The sequence below is a fragment of the Varanus komodoensis genome, unplaced genomic scaffold, assembly GCF_004798865.1.
Source record: "Varanus komodoensis strain SLA01 unplaced genomic scaffold, ASM479886v1 scaffold2, whole genome shotgun sequence".
NCBI lineage: Eukaryota > Metazoa > Chordata > Lepidosauria > Squamata > Varanidae > Varanus > Varanus komodoensis.
This window is the reverse complement of record NW_025335568.1, coordinates 2,881,395-2,896,914: the sequence shown is the minus strand read 5'-3', so window position 1 is coordinate 2,896,914 and position 15,520 is coordinate 2,881,395. Positions and strand designations below refer to the sequence as shown.

Here is a 15,520-nt window from a genome sequence, read left to right as displayed (position 1 = left end):
AATCCTAAGAAAACAGGGGGTGGTTTCCCAGTACATAAGTACTTCTTTGGTTGGAGGTTTACAACTGGTCTTACATGGGGTTTCATTCCTCCTAAAAGACCTTCCTGGGCTCTGTCCTAGCTGGGGTAATTCAGGTGGCTGCAGTACCCATGTAAGGTAGAATGCCAGCTGCAGCCTTATCTGGAGAAAACCCTGCCTCAGTTAACCCTGCAGCAGTGATGTCAGGCCGGACTACTGTACACAGGTCTGCCTTTGAAGATAGTCCGGAAGTTCAGCGGGTACAAAAAGTGCTGGTGGGAATGAGACAGTCAGATCATTTATCCCTACACTGCCTCAGCTACACTGGTTAAAATGCTGGTTTTGCCCTTTAAATCTGTAAACAATTTGGGACCAAATTACTTAAAGGACCTCCTTCACCTACACCAACCTTGCCACGAAAGATCAGCAAGAGCTCCTTCTGTATGCCTACACCTGAAAGCAGTTGTTTTGTGAGCCGCCCCGAGGCTTCGGCGAATGGGGCGGCATAGAAATTTTATAAATAAATAAATAAAGTGCAGGTACACAAAAGAGTCTTTTCCATAGTAGCCCCACACCTCAGGAATGGGTTGCTAGCGGGTGTCCTTCAGGCCCCAACTATGCAAGATTTTAGCAAAGTTCATTGTTAAATTCATTCAGCAAAGTTCATTGCTGAAAACTTCATTGATTTTCTCTGAACTTCTCCCAATTGTGTTTTATAGGGCAATTCTGGTTTCCAGATGCAATTGTGTTTTAGATTTTACTAGTGCTGGTTTGACTAATGTTTGCTGTTTTTACTGTTAGGAACTTCACTAGGTAACTGTACTGGGCGGCCTCTTTTCCTGAAAGGAAAATCCACTACCTTTATCCCAAATAATTAAAAAGAGCCTTAAAAATCTATAAGCACAGAAGTAGAATTATGCAGATTTGTTTACTTTTCATAATGCATCCTTGTTATAAATATTGAATTCCTTGGCAAAGAATGTGAATTTCTAAACCCATAGCAGAGACATGAAAAATGCCAGAAATAGCAATGCTGTGCACTTATCACTGTTTCCAAGGCTTGGAGTAAGCTAATATCACCATGTATTGTGTGTGTAGTTTCCCAGCAACCAGGTTGCAAGTAAGAAAAAGCATCAGAAACAAAAGGTCCATTTTCTGCCTTTCCTATTCTATTTCCCAACTGTTTACAAGAACAAATGTCCCTCTCTGCAGAAGCAAAACACTTCATATCCTTCACTGTTGTTTGCACTACCTACAAGTTTAGCAATTAAAGATATTGGCATAAGGATATTATTAAATACACATTGCACTTCGTTGTTCAACGTTACAAAAGCTTAATGCAACACAGACTATTACAGCATCTCAAAATTCTAATAAATCTACCACAACACAAATGTTCCAGGCAGCAACTAACTAGGAAAGAGCATTTGGAGTCAAGTTGGATAACTCCATAAGAACGTTCATCCCGTGTCCAGCAGTTGCAAAAATGGTACATTCCAAGCTATTTGCTATTAGGAAAGGAAACCTAGGGAAGATGGGAAACAGACATTAGAATGCATGGCCCTTTGGTCTCCAACAGGGATCATAAGTTCTTATGAATAGTGCTTCACAGTAGAACTGTTAACATAGTATAACGTGTGTGTGTGTGTGTGTGTGTGGCTGCCATTTTGAATACGCTTTTTGCACTGTGCAGATCCAGTAAGTCTGGCTTATATGGGGGTTAAATAATCCTCACATCACTCATGGCTTGTTTTAGGATTATGCAAGGGTTGTTCAATTCACTGGGTATGCCTGACTGGGTATGATTGCTAAGGAGGATTATGCATGTAAGTTGGCGCCTATAGGCACCAAAGCACATCACAGGTTAAACGACCCACAATGGGTCACGGCATGTCTTCTGAACCAAGTTACTTTCTCTACTGTATTTAATTAAATGTTTAGCAAATACATCAAAAGCTTGCAAATAACTACAAGAAAACATTATGATCCCAGACCTTTAAGTATCCTTCCTTGCTTAATATTACAAACTTTAGGCCCCTTCTAATTTATTTCCTATGTCAAAACATGCCACCTACATCAGTTTGAAAAGAAGTGAGAGAAACCAGTACAAAGACCCACCAACAGCAACCTGCCCCAGCATCATACGTATGTTAGGTAAAGAAATCCTTTCTTCCACAGTTAGTCAATCTCTAAAAAAAAATCTGTTTGGAAACCAACAATGGTATTTCATCACCAGGAATTTTACAACAAGGTCAGCAAATTCAGACAGAGGAAGGTAACTGCTTTCACACCCCAGTCACTACTAGAAATATCAGCAGCTGGATTTCAAGAGCTAATTTCACATTCAGCAGATCCTAAAATGCATGGTGGATACTAGGGTGTAGCTGGAAGACATTATTATGATATTAATTACTGATTATAATTATTGCATTTTTTTTCTTAAGAAGACAACAAGCGTACCTCCATACCTTTACAAGATTCTCCTGATAAAATCCTCCTTAAAGCAAGACATTTTCACAAGATGTGGGTGCAGCAGAGGGAACGCCTAAGTGGCAGCACTGGCCAATGCAATCTGTTGAAGCTGTTTCCCAATTTTTGCCCAGAATAAAACAACTCCTGGTAGCAAGCATGGATTGAATAATGGTTCTGAAAGAAGTGCAGTTGTGAAATGTTGCTCACATTTGTACAAAATAATTACACGATGGAATCCTAACAACATCTCCAGTAACAGATGTTGAAAGACCCAAACCGCAACACCACAACAAAATCTTTCAAAGTCAATAAGATTTCTGTCAGTCTTGAAAATAGGTATTTTTCTCAATCTGATTTCAGGTGGGCTAGACAAACTGGGCTCAATGTACTATTATCAGACTTGCATGTCACTTCCAGCTTCAGATCCTCAAGACAGTTTTGCACAATTACTAATACTGTCAAGGCTGACAACCTGCCCAAAATGACACCCAGAATTTCAGAAGACTGGATCAAAGACAAACTCACAATTTAAAGGCTTTTACCTAATTCTGGGATGCAGATCTGTAGACTGAATGCTTGCTGCCTCCTGAGAGTAGGGTGAGGGGTACAGATCTGCAAAATTGCATGCCAGTCTTTATACTGTGAGTCTATGGACAGGACAAGTTTCTTTTAACCCTTCCAATATTAGATAACTCAGAAATAAAATAAGTCAAGTAGTAATTAAACAAAGATATCATTATTATTAAGAGTTGTATTTGAAGACTTGATACATTTTATATTGGCTTGAAACAACACTTCGTTTCCTCTAGGAAATAACAAAGTCATCACACAACTTTTGATGCTCATTATAATTTAGAGACCTATTTGAATTTTGTGAGGAGACAATTTAGAAGGCTAATGATCAAAGCAGCAAGAAATACCAGCAATACCAATCCCACCATCTTTGGGTCCCTGGTATTAAAAAAAAAATCCCACAGTTGATTCTGAAGGTCACCATCTTCCTCTCTGCTAAATTTACTGAACAAACAAACCTTGAAGATCTTGCATCATCGTACAATCTGCTGCTGAGAGCCTCAAAGCCAGAATGAGACTACTGCATGCTGAACATTTAGGGAAAGAAGCGAAAACACAAAGACCCCTTTTGGAACAATTCACTTTGTTAGCAAAATAACTAGTAAGAAATATATTTTCAAAGGGATTGTAGAAGGTGATTTGCGATCGTACATAGTAAAAACTTTTAGGGAAAAAAGAACAAAAATAATTCTGATGACTTGGAAAATACTCCTAGATAAATTTAAGCAAAGAGCTCCATTAACCCTGTTAACACAAGAGGCAGCAATATCACCTAACATGCTTATGATATAATATCATATTACTGGCAAAAAGCATGAATTAAAAAGGCAACTGATGAAAGAGAAAGAAGAAAATGCAAAAGCAGGGCTGCAGCTGAGCTTTAAGAAAACAAAAATCATTACTACAAAATAATTATACAACTTTCAGGTTAACAACAAAGGAAAGTGAAAATGTGAATAATTTTGCATACCTTGGCTCAGTCATCAATTCAAAGGGAAACTGCAGCCAATAAGTTAGAAGACTGACACTTGGAAGGGCAGCAAGAAAGGAACTAGAAAAGATCATCAAGTGTAAAGACATTTCATCAGAGACTTAAAGCCAAGATCGTCCACTCTGTTGTATTACCCATCACTATGCATAAGACCAAAAAGTGGACAATGAAGAAAGCTGACAGGAAGAAAATGGGCATATTCAAAGCATGGTGCTGGAGGAGAAGCTTTGCAAGTACCCTGGATTCGCAGCAAGAGGAACGAGCGAGTCCTAGCCAGATTTTGCCCTGGAAGCAAAAATGACGAAACTGACGAGGCTCGCTGGAAAGGACAATCATGCTAGGAAAGGTGAAAGGCAGAGGAGGAGGGGATCAGCTGTGAGACAGAGCACTTCCATTCAGAAAACGACAACTTTGAGTTTAGAAGAACTGAGCAGAGGTATCAAGGAAGGTCATTTTGGAGGGCATTCCTTCACAGGGTAGCCATAAACTGGAAACAGACGTAACAACAAATTACAAACAAAGGCCACCGAATGAGCAGCGGAAAGGATTCCCTGTGGAATGGGGCGCTGTGCTTTCTAGAGAGAAAGGATGGATTTCAGGGAGCAGCGATGATCTGACGAGTACACTCTCGCTCATTCATCAGTAGGGTTTCCAAAATACCCAGGATCACCACAGCCACAGGCACACAATTTGACGTTTGCCTATTCCTCTTGTGTAAGCAGCAGTATTCCTGAACAACACCACTGTTCCTTCTCCCTGCACTAAGGGCACTGATCGTCCTTGTAAATTCTGCCATCAGCTGCTACTCGATTATGACTTTCATGCCCACCTCCTTTACTCCATCACAGGAGTCACTTCCCCCTGGCTGCAATATTTAGTAGTGTGCAGGTATTCTTTTACTCTCTTGCTCAAAGCTCCGAATGGCCAGTATATTAACACGATTCTACATGCAGCTGCTATAGCGAGACAGAAGGAATATGGAGAACACTCATACTGGGAACTTAGAGCCTACAAACAGCCAACTTACCCTCCCTCTCCATTCCATTGCAAATCACATGCACAGGTCCTGTCAAATCAAATTGCAAATACATTTAGGAGGGGGGAAAGCTGTGGAAATCGATGCCTCATTCAAGAGTAAATAACTCCCCTTGCTAGGTGGCTGCACTGTTTGACAAGCATGCTAAAGTGGGCGTGGGGGGGAATACTGGCACCTTTTTACACCGAAAGTATCAAAATGCTAGATGATGCAAAAAAGAGACAACTTAAGATATATCCTTCCCATCCCACACATCTCCATGTTACTTCTGTAGGATACACTTTCCCTCTAAACAAGTTTCTATATTCCACATGCACTGCCCCGGGCTATCTGGAGAAAGGATGAGATATTTACAAGGCAAACTATTTGGGCACACACAGGCAGTCATCTTGCAGCACACGTTCTGTCGCCAGCATTGTTAATCACCAGAGCAGACTCAGGATGGTCAGGTTTGTTGCTACGATGGAAAACTAACAATTACAGTTCCACAAGCACAGCAAGGAAATTGCGCCCCATGTTCCAGTTCGAATCAAGCGAAATGCTTAAATGGCCATTATCAAATTCTGACTCTGTTAGCAATATTCACTGAACCATCCAGTACCTCATCAGTCACAATTGGAAACTCAAGCCTGCCAATGACTAAATGCTAAAGCTAAACCGAGAGCAGAATCTGCCATCAGAAATCAGAATATGAAGCAGCAGGGAGAGATCAGAGTGTAGGCGGCATATCACTTGCAATGCCTTTCCCCCCACTATCTAAAATGACTGACTGCTACAAAGAAAGTGTACTATATGATCCAAATATAACTCCCTTAGTCATATTATAATATTTTCCCCATATGTTGTTTTTAGCAGTTTCAGTTCTAGGCATTTGTTACATCTATTTTAATATTCCTATTACTACCCTGCTTTGGTGAAGATGCATCCTATTAAGTTTTTTTTTTTTTAACCAGGTTCCAAAGTAACATGCACAGGCTTCCCTAGGTACACACAGGGCTTTTCATCTCCCCTCTTCTGCAACAGTCTCTGAACCCACCAAACCCCTAAAGATTAGGGGCCTTCCCCTCCCTTAAATTATAAGTGGCTGTTGCAGGCAGGCAGGCAGGCAGGCAGGCAGGCAGGCAGGCAGGCAGGCAGGCAGGCAGGCAGCAAGCAAGCAAGCAAGCAAGCAAGCAAGCAAGCAAGCAAGGTCATCCACTCTTTGAACCTATGCATGAAAGTACTTCATGTGAACGCAGGATCCCCCTCTCAATTAAAGGACACTCAAATCGCTTGCCTGCCTCACCTGAAGGAGCAAAGAGAAAGGAGAGACACCAAAGCATTTGCCAAAATGTTGTCGTGAGGCTCCCATCTGTGCAACACCTGAGCCCCAAACACAAAGATGATTCCAAAAGCCCCTGAACTATTCACCTGCTTCTTCAGGGGGAACAGACTGAACACGCTCTATCCAGTCAGAGGAACTACCCACCCGCAGCACCTCATTCTTCTCTGGACTGAGCTTCAGTTTACCAGCCCCCATTCAGTCCATTGCCAAAGCCAAGCACCAGTCTACTCTATCCACAGCCTCAGTCCTCCTGCTGCAAGAAAGGAGAGCTGCGTGTGTCGCCAGCATGTCGATGGCAACATGCTCCAACACTCTGGATGTACCCACTCAACCATTTCATACGGATGTTAAATAGCACAGGAGCCAAAACAACCCAACAGGGATTCCTTGTTGGAAAATCCACAGAGCCAAGCAATATTCCCCAAGCACCAACTTCTACATGTGGCCCTCCAAGCAGGAGTAGAACTGCTGCAATGCTGTAATCCCCACTCCCGACTCCGGAGTCATGGGAATCTCTTAATCTTTATCAGAATCTTCCTTACCAGCAACTGCTCCCCCTTATGCAGTTCTTAATGGTTAAACATCTGATCAGCCAAATAACTTCTAGACTGGAGTTCACTGAGCAACAGATACTTCTCTTGTCTTCAGAAATGTACATAAAAAGTCTAAAAATATTTTCCTTATGTGCAGAAAGTAGAATTTAAGGAACTGTAACTCCTCAGCAGCTTTTAGACTGTGGAGGAGCTTTTAAAATCACCTGTTCCTGATAGGTGCAGCTTTTGAAAATCACCTTTTATGTAACAGCTACTAACTTTTGAAATGATTGCTCTGATGTTCTGGCTTTTTAGCTGCCAGACTCTTGGTTACAGGGATTCTTCCTTATAGAATAACCAAAACACGAGGTATAAGGACAGACGCTTCAGATGGTTCAAATAAACCAGTGGACTTTCTCAGAGAATAAAAAAGTGAAATTCCTATTAGTCATCCCTACAGAGATGCTATCCCAAAATCAGACACGTCAATTTTCCCAGCTAAATATCCATAAAACAAAAAAAGCACATCAGTGGGATACTGTATACAAGAACCAGGAGAAACTCACTCATAAAAACCTTTGTGGACTTTAAAGGACTTTAAAGGTTAAAACCAGTGGTTTAAGTTGGCCATGCAAACGAATTAATACAGTTGGTGTAAAATTGATCTAATGGGACAACAGTCTTGCTCTGATCATAGCTTGGCAGCTGTAGTCCAGTTTGAATGTAACCAGCAAATGGGGACACTCCTGGATGACACTGATGATCTGGATCTGTTTAATAAAGGATTCTGGCTGGACTTCAGCTTTAGCTGTACTGCATGATGGCATTTGTTCTTTTAATCTTTGATGAGGGCAAAATACAAGAGAAACATTGCACGTAGGATACTTTTCTCCTTTACTTTCGAAGGTCTGGGAGTTTTCATAGACAGTGAAACATGCCTGTGAAACGTGATGCAAGACAACTGAGGCTTGGAATGTGTGTGGAGAAGGAGACAGCCCACCAGAGTGCGACCACGCATCAGCATGCTACCATCAACCACAATATTCCATAGCAGTATAAAAACGCTTGCTGCACAAGCACTGACACATTTCTTTTCTATGCTCTCCAACAGCCTAAGCGCTCTACCTGGTTCACAAGATGTAACGGCTTAAATACAATACAGTGTAATATACAGGCAGGCATTTTAGCCTGATCCTTCCATAGAGCAATCCCCCATAACTATAGAAACATTATTAATCACAAGTAGTAACAAAGTGAGGTCAGGAGGATCAACATTTTGAAGCTCCTCTGAAGAGTCACCCTTGCAAATAAAGATGAATTTGATATATAGGTAACGTGTCAATTGGAGATGACATGCTCAATTCTTTAAATGCGATTAGAATATGCAGCACATACCCAGGAGAGGAGTGTGTGGGATGCTGGGTGCTTGCAGCCTTCTAGGTTCCTCTGTGGGAGTAAATGAGCCTTCCTCCATGCTTGGAAACTCTAGCAAGCCACGGGTTCCAGGCAGCTGGCCAAGGCTCCCCCCCACAGCCGCTGTCAGGCTGCTGGTGTCCACGTCTGCACGAGGCTGGTACCATGCTTCCACCTCCTGGAGAGGAAAAGTTAGAGAAGGATGCGAGAAGCACATGCAACGCTGAACCCTCCAAAACAAATTCCGGAGACTCTGTTGTTGCCTTGTGTAATGACTTTTTTTAAAGAATGAAGTGCATATATATTTTAAGAACCAGAAATACAAATCTCACATAGTCCTAACCTCAGGAGACCAAACTGATTGAAACACCTCAACGCAGCCCGGCACTGGACAGGAGCACCCCTGTGCAGCAGCTTCTTGCGTCAGGGCCTACTCACATGAAAGGCATAAAGGAGCATTAGACTAAATTGCTGCATCGACCGTCCTTTGCCTCTGCGAAGCAACACTTAGGATCAAAGAGCTGATTTATCTTTTGATACAATACCTTTTGTTTTTAAAATTCCGGTAAGCAAAAGCACTTGCCATGGAATTTCTATGGGAATAATTAAATGGGAATAAATAATTAAATCTTAATTATGGCAAGAAGCAGAAAAGCCTCCCAGAGATTAAGACTATCTGTGTCAATCGTGATCTGCCAAGGAGCACTGCACCATTAACAATCACAAGCTCAGCTAGTAACACCAGGAAATATTTATGTGAAAATTGTTTCATTACACTGCCAGCCTGCCAAACCACATTTCAGAGAAAAGAATATAATCTTCATCTCTACTTTTGAAATACCAGTGACACATTCAATGATTATTTTCTCGGAATTTTGCCTCACAAACAAGACAGCTGATCAATGTGCTGCCAGAATTTTAGTGAGATGTGTGTTTCACACCAGCTCAACAATTTTCCCATTTTATGTGAGAACTTGTTAACAGAAAGTATAATGGCCCCAGTAACAGATGTCCAGAGCACAAATTGGACCCCTACAAGCACCAAAACTGGAGTTTATTCCTCAGGTTGCAATAGTATGTATACTTACCTGACAGTAAACCCTAATGAGCATAGTGGGACTTAATTTGGAGTAAACATAAACAGAATTGCATTATTTGGACTTATAGCTATTAATAGGTTCAATGATCTCCTAGCACAGTGGTGGCCAACGCAGAGCCCTCTCTGTCGGCACGCGAGCCAAGTCACCCCAGCATCGCCCCAGCAGCCGAGCACTGGATAACAGTGCACACAGGGGCCATGCGCTTGCTCGGAAAGGAGTAATGGTTCCAGGGGATGATGTCACAAGCCACGACACATTAGCTGCGACTCGTCTGAGCTTTCGCATGGCTGGTCAGTGCGCTGCCAAGAATATATATATATTCTCTTGGACTGGCTGTTTTCAGGTTTTATTGCAGTGTTGGCAGTTTGTAATAAATACGTTAGTTCTGGGTTGCAGTTTAGGCACTCAGTCTCTACAAGGGTCATCATCACTGGGTTAGGGTTAGAAAAATGAGGCGTTCTGCCACGATTTTGATGGTTGGAATGTGTTTAGAATGGGCAGCAATGATGAGCTGTGCAGAAAAAGCTACTCAAGGACGGGTTTTTCAAAATTGCATTGTTTTCAATGGAACTTTACCCCTATAGTAGGGTTAGTGGAGTGCCCCAGGGTAGGGTTAGACCAGTGGTGATGAACCTATGGCACGCGTGCCACAGTAGGTACACAGTGCCCTCTCTATCGGCACGCGAGCCAAGTCACCCCAGCATCACCCCAATAACCGAGCATTTGGTAACAGTGCACACAGGGGCCATGTGCATGCTCAGAAAGGAGTAGCGGCGCCATGCGATGACATCACGAGCCCCAACTCATCTCAGCTTTCACATTGCCGGTCAGTGCGCTGCCAAGGATATACATACATTGGCTTGGACTGGCTGCGAGTTGTTTTTTTAAACTAAAACTTCAGTTTTCAGGTTTTATTGTAGTGTTGGCACTTTGAGATAAATAAGTGGGGTCTGGGTTGCAGTTTGGGCACTTGCTCTCTAAAAGGTTTGCCATCACTGTCCTAGCTTGTCTAACCTCTTGTATTCATAAGTAAAACTCACTAGATGCAGATTATTTTTAAAAAATAAACAAAGATAGGAATGAGGAAATACAGCCTACCAATCAAAAACGATGGCGGCAACAAGAACGACATGCTGCTTCTCATGCCTATTTGCTGCATTTAGTTTCCAAGCTTTTGTCTAGTTTAAGCTATCAAGCTGTTTATATTTTTGCATCTTATGAAACAAACTCTGGGTTAGTTTAACATGATGAAAATTTGGGAATACAAGATAGTGAGTAGAAGAGGGAATAAGAGAATTGACCAGAAGACAAGTCTGGGATCTGTAAAAGTGGTATTAAAAAAACACCTTGGCAAAATAGATTGCGGGTAGGTGGTTTTGATTCCGTGTCATGATATCTGGCCAAAATAAGTTAATTAACACCGTACAAGGGACCTGCAGAATAAACATACGGCTCAACCTCATGACGGAAAAGTAGGTCCCTCTGTGTTCAACAGGTAAGCAAGTAAGGCATGCCGCCCTAATCACTCTGTTATTGACTCTGCACATCACAAAATCCATAGCAGTACACAGAATTTGATTAATGAGACCAACTGTTGCGCAATATTAATACATGTTATACCCATACATCAAGTCTACACTGACCATTATTATAAATGAGCCCCCTTTTCACCAAAGTTTACACAGTCACGCTACAGTTGCCTTTCTCTGGATGGCCACGCAAGTTAAGGTGCAGCCTACTCTGTGTGTAGCCAGCCTGAAAGCTTACCCTCACTTGTTTTAGGGCACGTGGGGGGTTGTTGAAAGTTGGGTGATACTTTGTTACTATCACTTAAATTTATACTCTGCTTTTTTTCCTCTCTCTTGCAAGAAACCCAAAGTGATTCACACAGTCCTTCTCCTCTATATTTTATCCTCACAACAGTCCTGTGAGATACCTTAGTCTGAGAGTCACTACCTGGCCCAAAGTGAGCTGTGCACGAAGGAAAGTGGAGTAGACCTAAGCTCAGGTCTGCTGACTCACGGTCCAACACACTAACTCACCCCTATATCACTCACTCACCTCTCAACACAAGAGGAGCGAGAGGCAAGAAAAATCAGCAAGTCTCAAAAACAAACAAACAGGCCCCATCCATCTTTTCTGTTATCATCCCCTCTTTTACTGTGGGGCCAATCTTTACTTTATTTACCTATACAAGCAAACAGGTTCTGGGGCGGGGAGAAATAGAGAAGATCAGTCTCAAGAGATCTGTAGTGACGGCAGACTCTGCAGGGATGGGCAGAAAGCAATTCTGAATCTGCTGGAAGATGTCTGTATGAACTGCAGTAGATCAGCAAGGAAATCTAATGCCCAATTGCTTTAACAAAAGCAAAATCAATGAAATTACTCTCTCTAAATTATAATGCTGAAGGTAAGAAATCTTGAGATAATTATCAGCAGAAAAACTGCAAGTTCTGCTCAGATACCTTTGGCGCAGAAGTTTTTTTTTTTTTCTATTATTTCCATCAAAGAAGGGCATGAAGCGCTGGTGGCACATCTTGGACTTCTAGCAAGAAACACAGTGGTCCTCTGCACCCTGAAGTCTGCCACCCCTGCTCTAGGCTACGGTTGATGACTTTTGCAATCTCGTGACTTCAAACCCATAGAATGCAGAAGGATAAGCAGACCCAAATAGCTCTCTGTGGAAATCCAGAGTATTGAGAAGCCAGTGTTCGACCTCCAAAACTGTCTACAAGATGACTGAGTCCTCTGAGCATAACTCAATTCACTGGAGTATCTTGCTGGAGAAGGTTGTGGAAGGAAGAGACATTACTATCCATTTCGCCTTCCCCAAAAGAAGTTGCTCCAGAGGATGGGAGGACCTCCAGAACAGTGCTGTAAGTTACACAGGGAACTACAGAGGGAAGAGAGAATTAAAAGACTAATGTATTGCCACCTCTCTCCAGCAGGAGTATCTGCTGGATCTCATTGTCTCAGTAAATGGAAAGAGCTCTTCTTTTACAGAAGGGACACTCCAGACCCAACCCAGTACATTTAACATAGCTCCTGAAATCGTAAGAGAGGCTTCCTGTATCCCTAATAGCAGGGGGACATCACTCCCTCGGATTAAGGCCCATGTCTCTCTATGCAATCAAAGTGCACAAGTGCCTATTCCTACAAAACTGAGGAGACCGTGCCTGCGATGCCACAAGACCCTGACTTGAAGCCCTAACTCATTTCGTGTATTCAAAATATTCAATTTCTCCATTTCTCCATGTTCCTATGTGAATATTCCAATTACACACACACACACACACACACACACACACACACTATGCTGAGTACTCTGTGAAATTACCTGATTAATGACAGATCTACGTCTGATCACTTCTCCCAAGGAGACACCACTGGCATTCGAAATCTGGGTTACACTGCTGCTTTGGCTTAATAGCTCTTCCTTCAGTCCATGGTGAGGGGGTGTCGTTGCAACAGGCTGAAAGAAACAGATGTTTTTAAAAGTATAATCATCAAGGCTAGAAAGTTTGTATTTCATGATACATGAGACCACGGTGTCAGTATGAATATTATACTGATGTCCAAGAATACTCTGTATTGCCTACTAAACAAAGCAAGGTAAGCACAGAGTGGTACCCAAGGAAAAGGGGTTAAGTGCAAAACACAGTGCCTGAGAAGAAGCAATGAGACCAGGTGACCCCGCAAAGCCAGTGACAGCCTGTTCCAAACAGGGGCAGTATAGCCACACAGGTACTAGTATCTCAGGACTGGATTTCCCAGCATGCTGTGTGTGGGACTGCCCTTAAAGTTGCTCTGGAAGCCGGAGCTAGTGCAGAATGCAACAGCTTGGCTGCTGCCAGGAGCTGCCCCTTTTCAACATGCAACTCCTTTGCTGAAGGAACTGCACTTGCTGTCTATTTGCTACCAGACCAGATTTAAGGTTCTGGTACCAGTGTAGAAAGCCCTAAACAACTTGGGACCAAGTCACATAGTAACATGCTTTCTCTTTTACCAACCTGCCTGATCACAGAGGTCATCAGATCAGAGGACATTCTCTTAGCGGCTCCACATGAATCTATGGCCCAGCATGAGTCTACCAATAGAAAATATTTCACTGAGGCATTTCCACTTCAGTGGAACTCTGCCTCTGGAAGTCAGGCAGGCTCTCACGTTATGTTGGTTTTGGTTGCTAACAAACATGTTTTTGTGCTGCAAAGCATTCCTTGAGAATCAGCCATGGTTCAAATGCGTTTAATATATCCCTTTATCTTTCATTTTTTCACTGTTCACTGCTTCAGAATCTGTCTAGATATGAAGCAGCATATCAAAATAAATGCATAAATAAATAAATGTTTGCAACTGGGAACTGAAGCATTCACCTAACTTGACATCAGGGCTGGGAACCTGTGACTTTCCAGATGTTTTGGTAATACCTCCCAGTCTTAGCCAGCTGCAAGGAAAGATGAAGCTTGAAAGCCAAAACATCAGGAGGGTCACAAGTTGCTCACCCTGCTTTACATAGATACATATAGGTAAAAATAGAATAGCTTTATCTTCCTTTACATCAGGCCCTGCTAGTGAGCCTTTGTTCTTTTCTCATTTGCTCGCGGTCTCTCCCCACCACACCTTTCTGTAATAAAATCTTTTAATATAGCAATGTAAGCAATGCAGTTTTCATGAATATAGAACAGTAATCTCATTGCTAAGCTGCCAAACCATTCATCAGAAATTACGAATTTCATACATGGAAGCCACTAGTACAGTTACATATATCTGCATTTCTGTATAACACACACTGTTAAAAAAGACGAGCATGCATGCAGTTCTCTATCTGGTTTTCCAACCATGGGTGTTACAGAAAGGACTTTCCCCAAAGGCAGAGAGTTTACAATGTTTGAAGCAGCCCTACCCACTAAAACCAAAAAGTAAATCGTTCCTTCTCCTTACTTCATATATAAACTGAGTTTTTCCTTCACTCATTAAAAATATCAGATTATCTTGAAAAAAATAATATCCATCTATGACTTGCATATGCATCAGAAAACTTAAAGGAGAATGAAGTCTTACAAATACAGCCAATTATGCAGGATTTGTATAAGAGGGGGAATTAGCAGAATGTAGAGGAGACAAACTGTACCTGCTGAAATAACTCTCTGGTACTTAAGTATTCAGGGGTCCTCGACCTTTTGGAAGCGGTGAACGTATTCAGCATTTTAAGTTGTGGGAATGACCAAAAACTGACTGTTAGGGTACTGACAAAGATTAGAAACATCCCCTCCTGTGTGTTCATTTTTTCACAGAGAGGGTAGAGAACAGAGACTGCACTCAGAAAAAACTAGGAAAGAAAACAGAACACATCCCCCCTTCCCGATTCATACCTCCAACTGCATGGGAAGAGCAGCTGGAGGGAGGAAGCCTTCCTCCTACCAAATATTTTGCTTACCCAAAGGCCCTTGACATGAGAAGAGGCTTCCTCAATAGCATCGGCTGGGATTTTTTTGGTTTTTGCAATCGCAGTCCCCCTCCCCACAGGTCTATGGAGAAATTACGTCATTCAAGTGCATAATGGGAAGAAAGTACAAGGATGCAGCAAGAGTCTGGAGGGGGCCTTGGAAGAGGCACACAGATGCCATGTTGGGAATTCCTGTATCAAAAGGTATGGAAGCCCATGGCCTGTGCATCTGGTCAAGAATGACTTTGTGTACCAGCGCTGGAAGAACAGTTTCCAGCAGGATAATTTTGGCTTGCAGCATAATTGGTGGAGTGTGAAATGCCTTTAATTTCCACAAGCAAAAAACAGTTTCTTCATACTGAGCTTAAGTGGAATGTGACAGATTCATATGCAGAAAAACTGTTCTTTGTGAAATGGAACAAATACTGTAACGATCCATGAAATAGCACTCCTGTGACATGGAGTGATACAATTATAGTTCTCCCATATTGCATTTTGAGCCAATATATTTTAACCTTTAGAATGGTCTTGCTCAACCTGCTGCCCATCAGATGTTTAAAACTTCAATGTCTACCAGCCTCAGTCAGCATGGCCAATGGTCAGGAATGCTGGAA

At 42.2% G+C, this 15,520-nt stretch overlaps 1 protein-coding gene across 1 annotated transcript in view; it reads right to left on the bottom strand.

The window, feature by feature from the left end:
* Positions 1–15,520, bottom strand: part of ALMS1 (ALMS1 centrosome and basal body associated protein) — an 80,819-nt gene that overhangs the window by 54,622 nt on the left and 10,677 nt on the right. Inside the window, exons 2-3 of the mRNA XM_044428987.1 lie at positions 12,798–12,932; positions 8,343–8,538 (exon numbers count right to left, since the gene is read on the bottom strand). Coding sequence (XP_044284922.1) covers positions 8,343–8,538; positions 12,798–12,932 — 331 coding nt within the window. The remainder of the gene's footprint in view (positions 1–8,342; positions 8,539–12,797; positions 12,933–15,520) is intronic.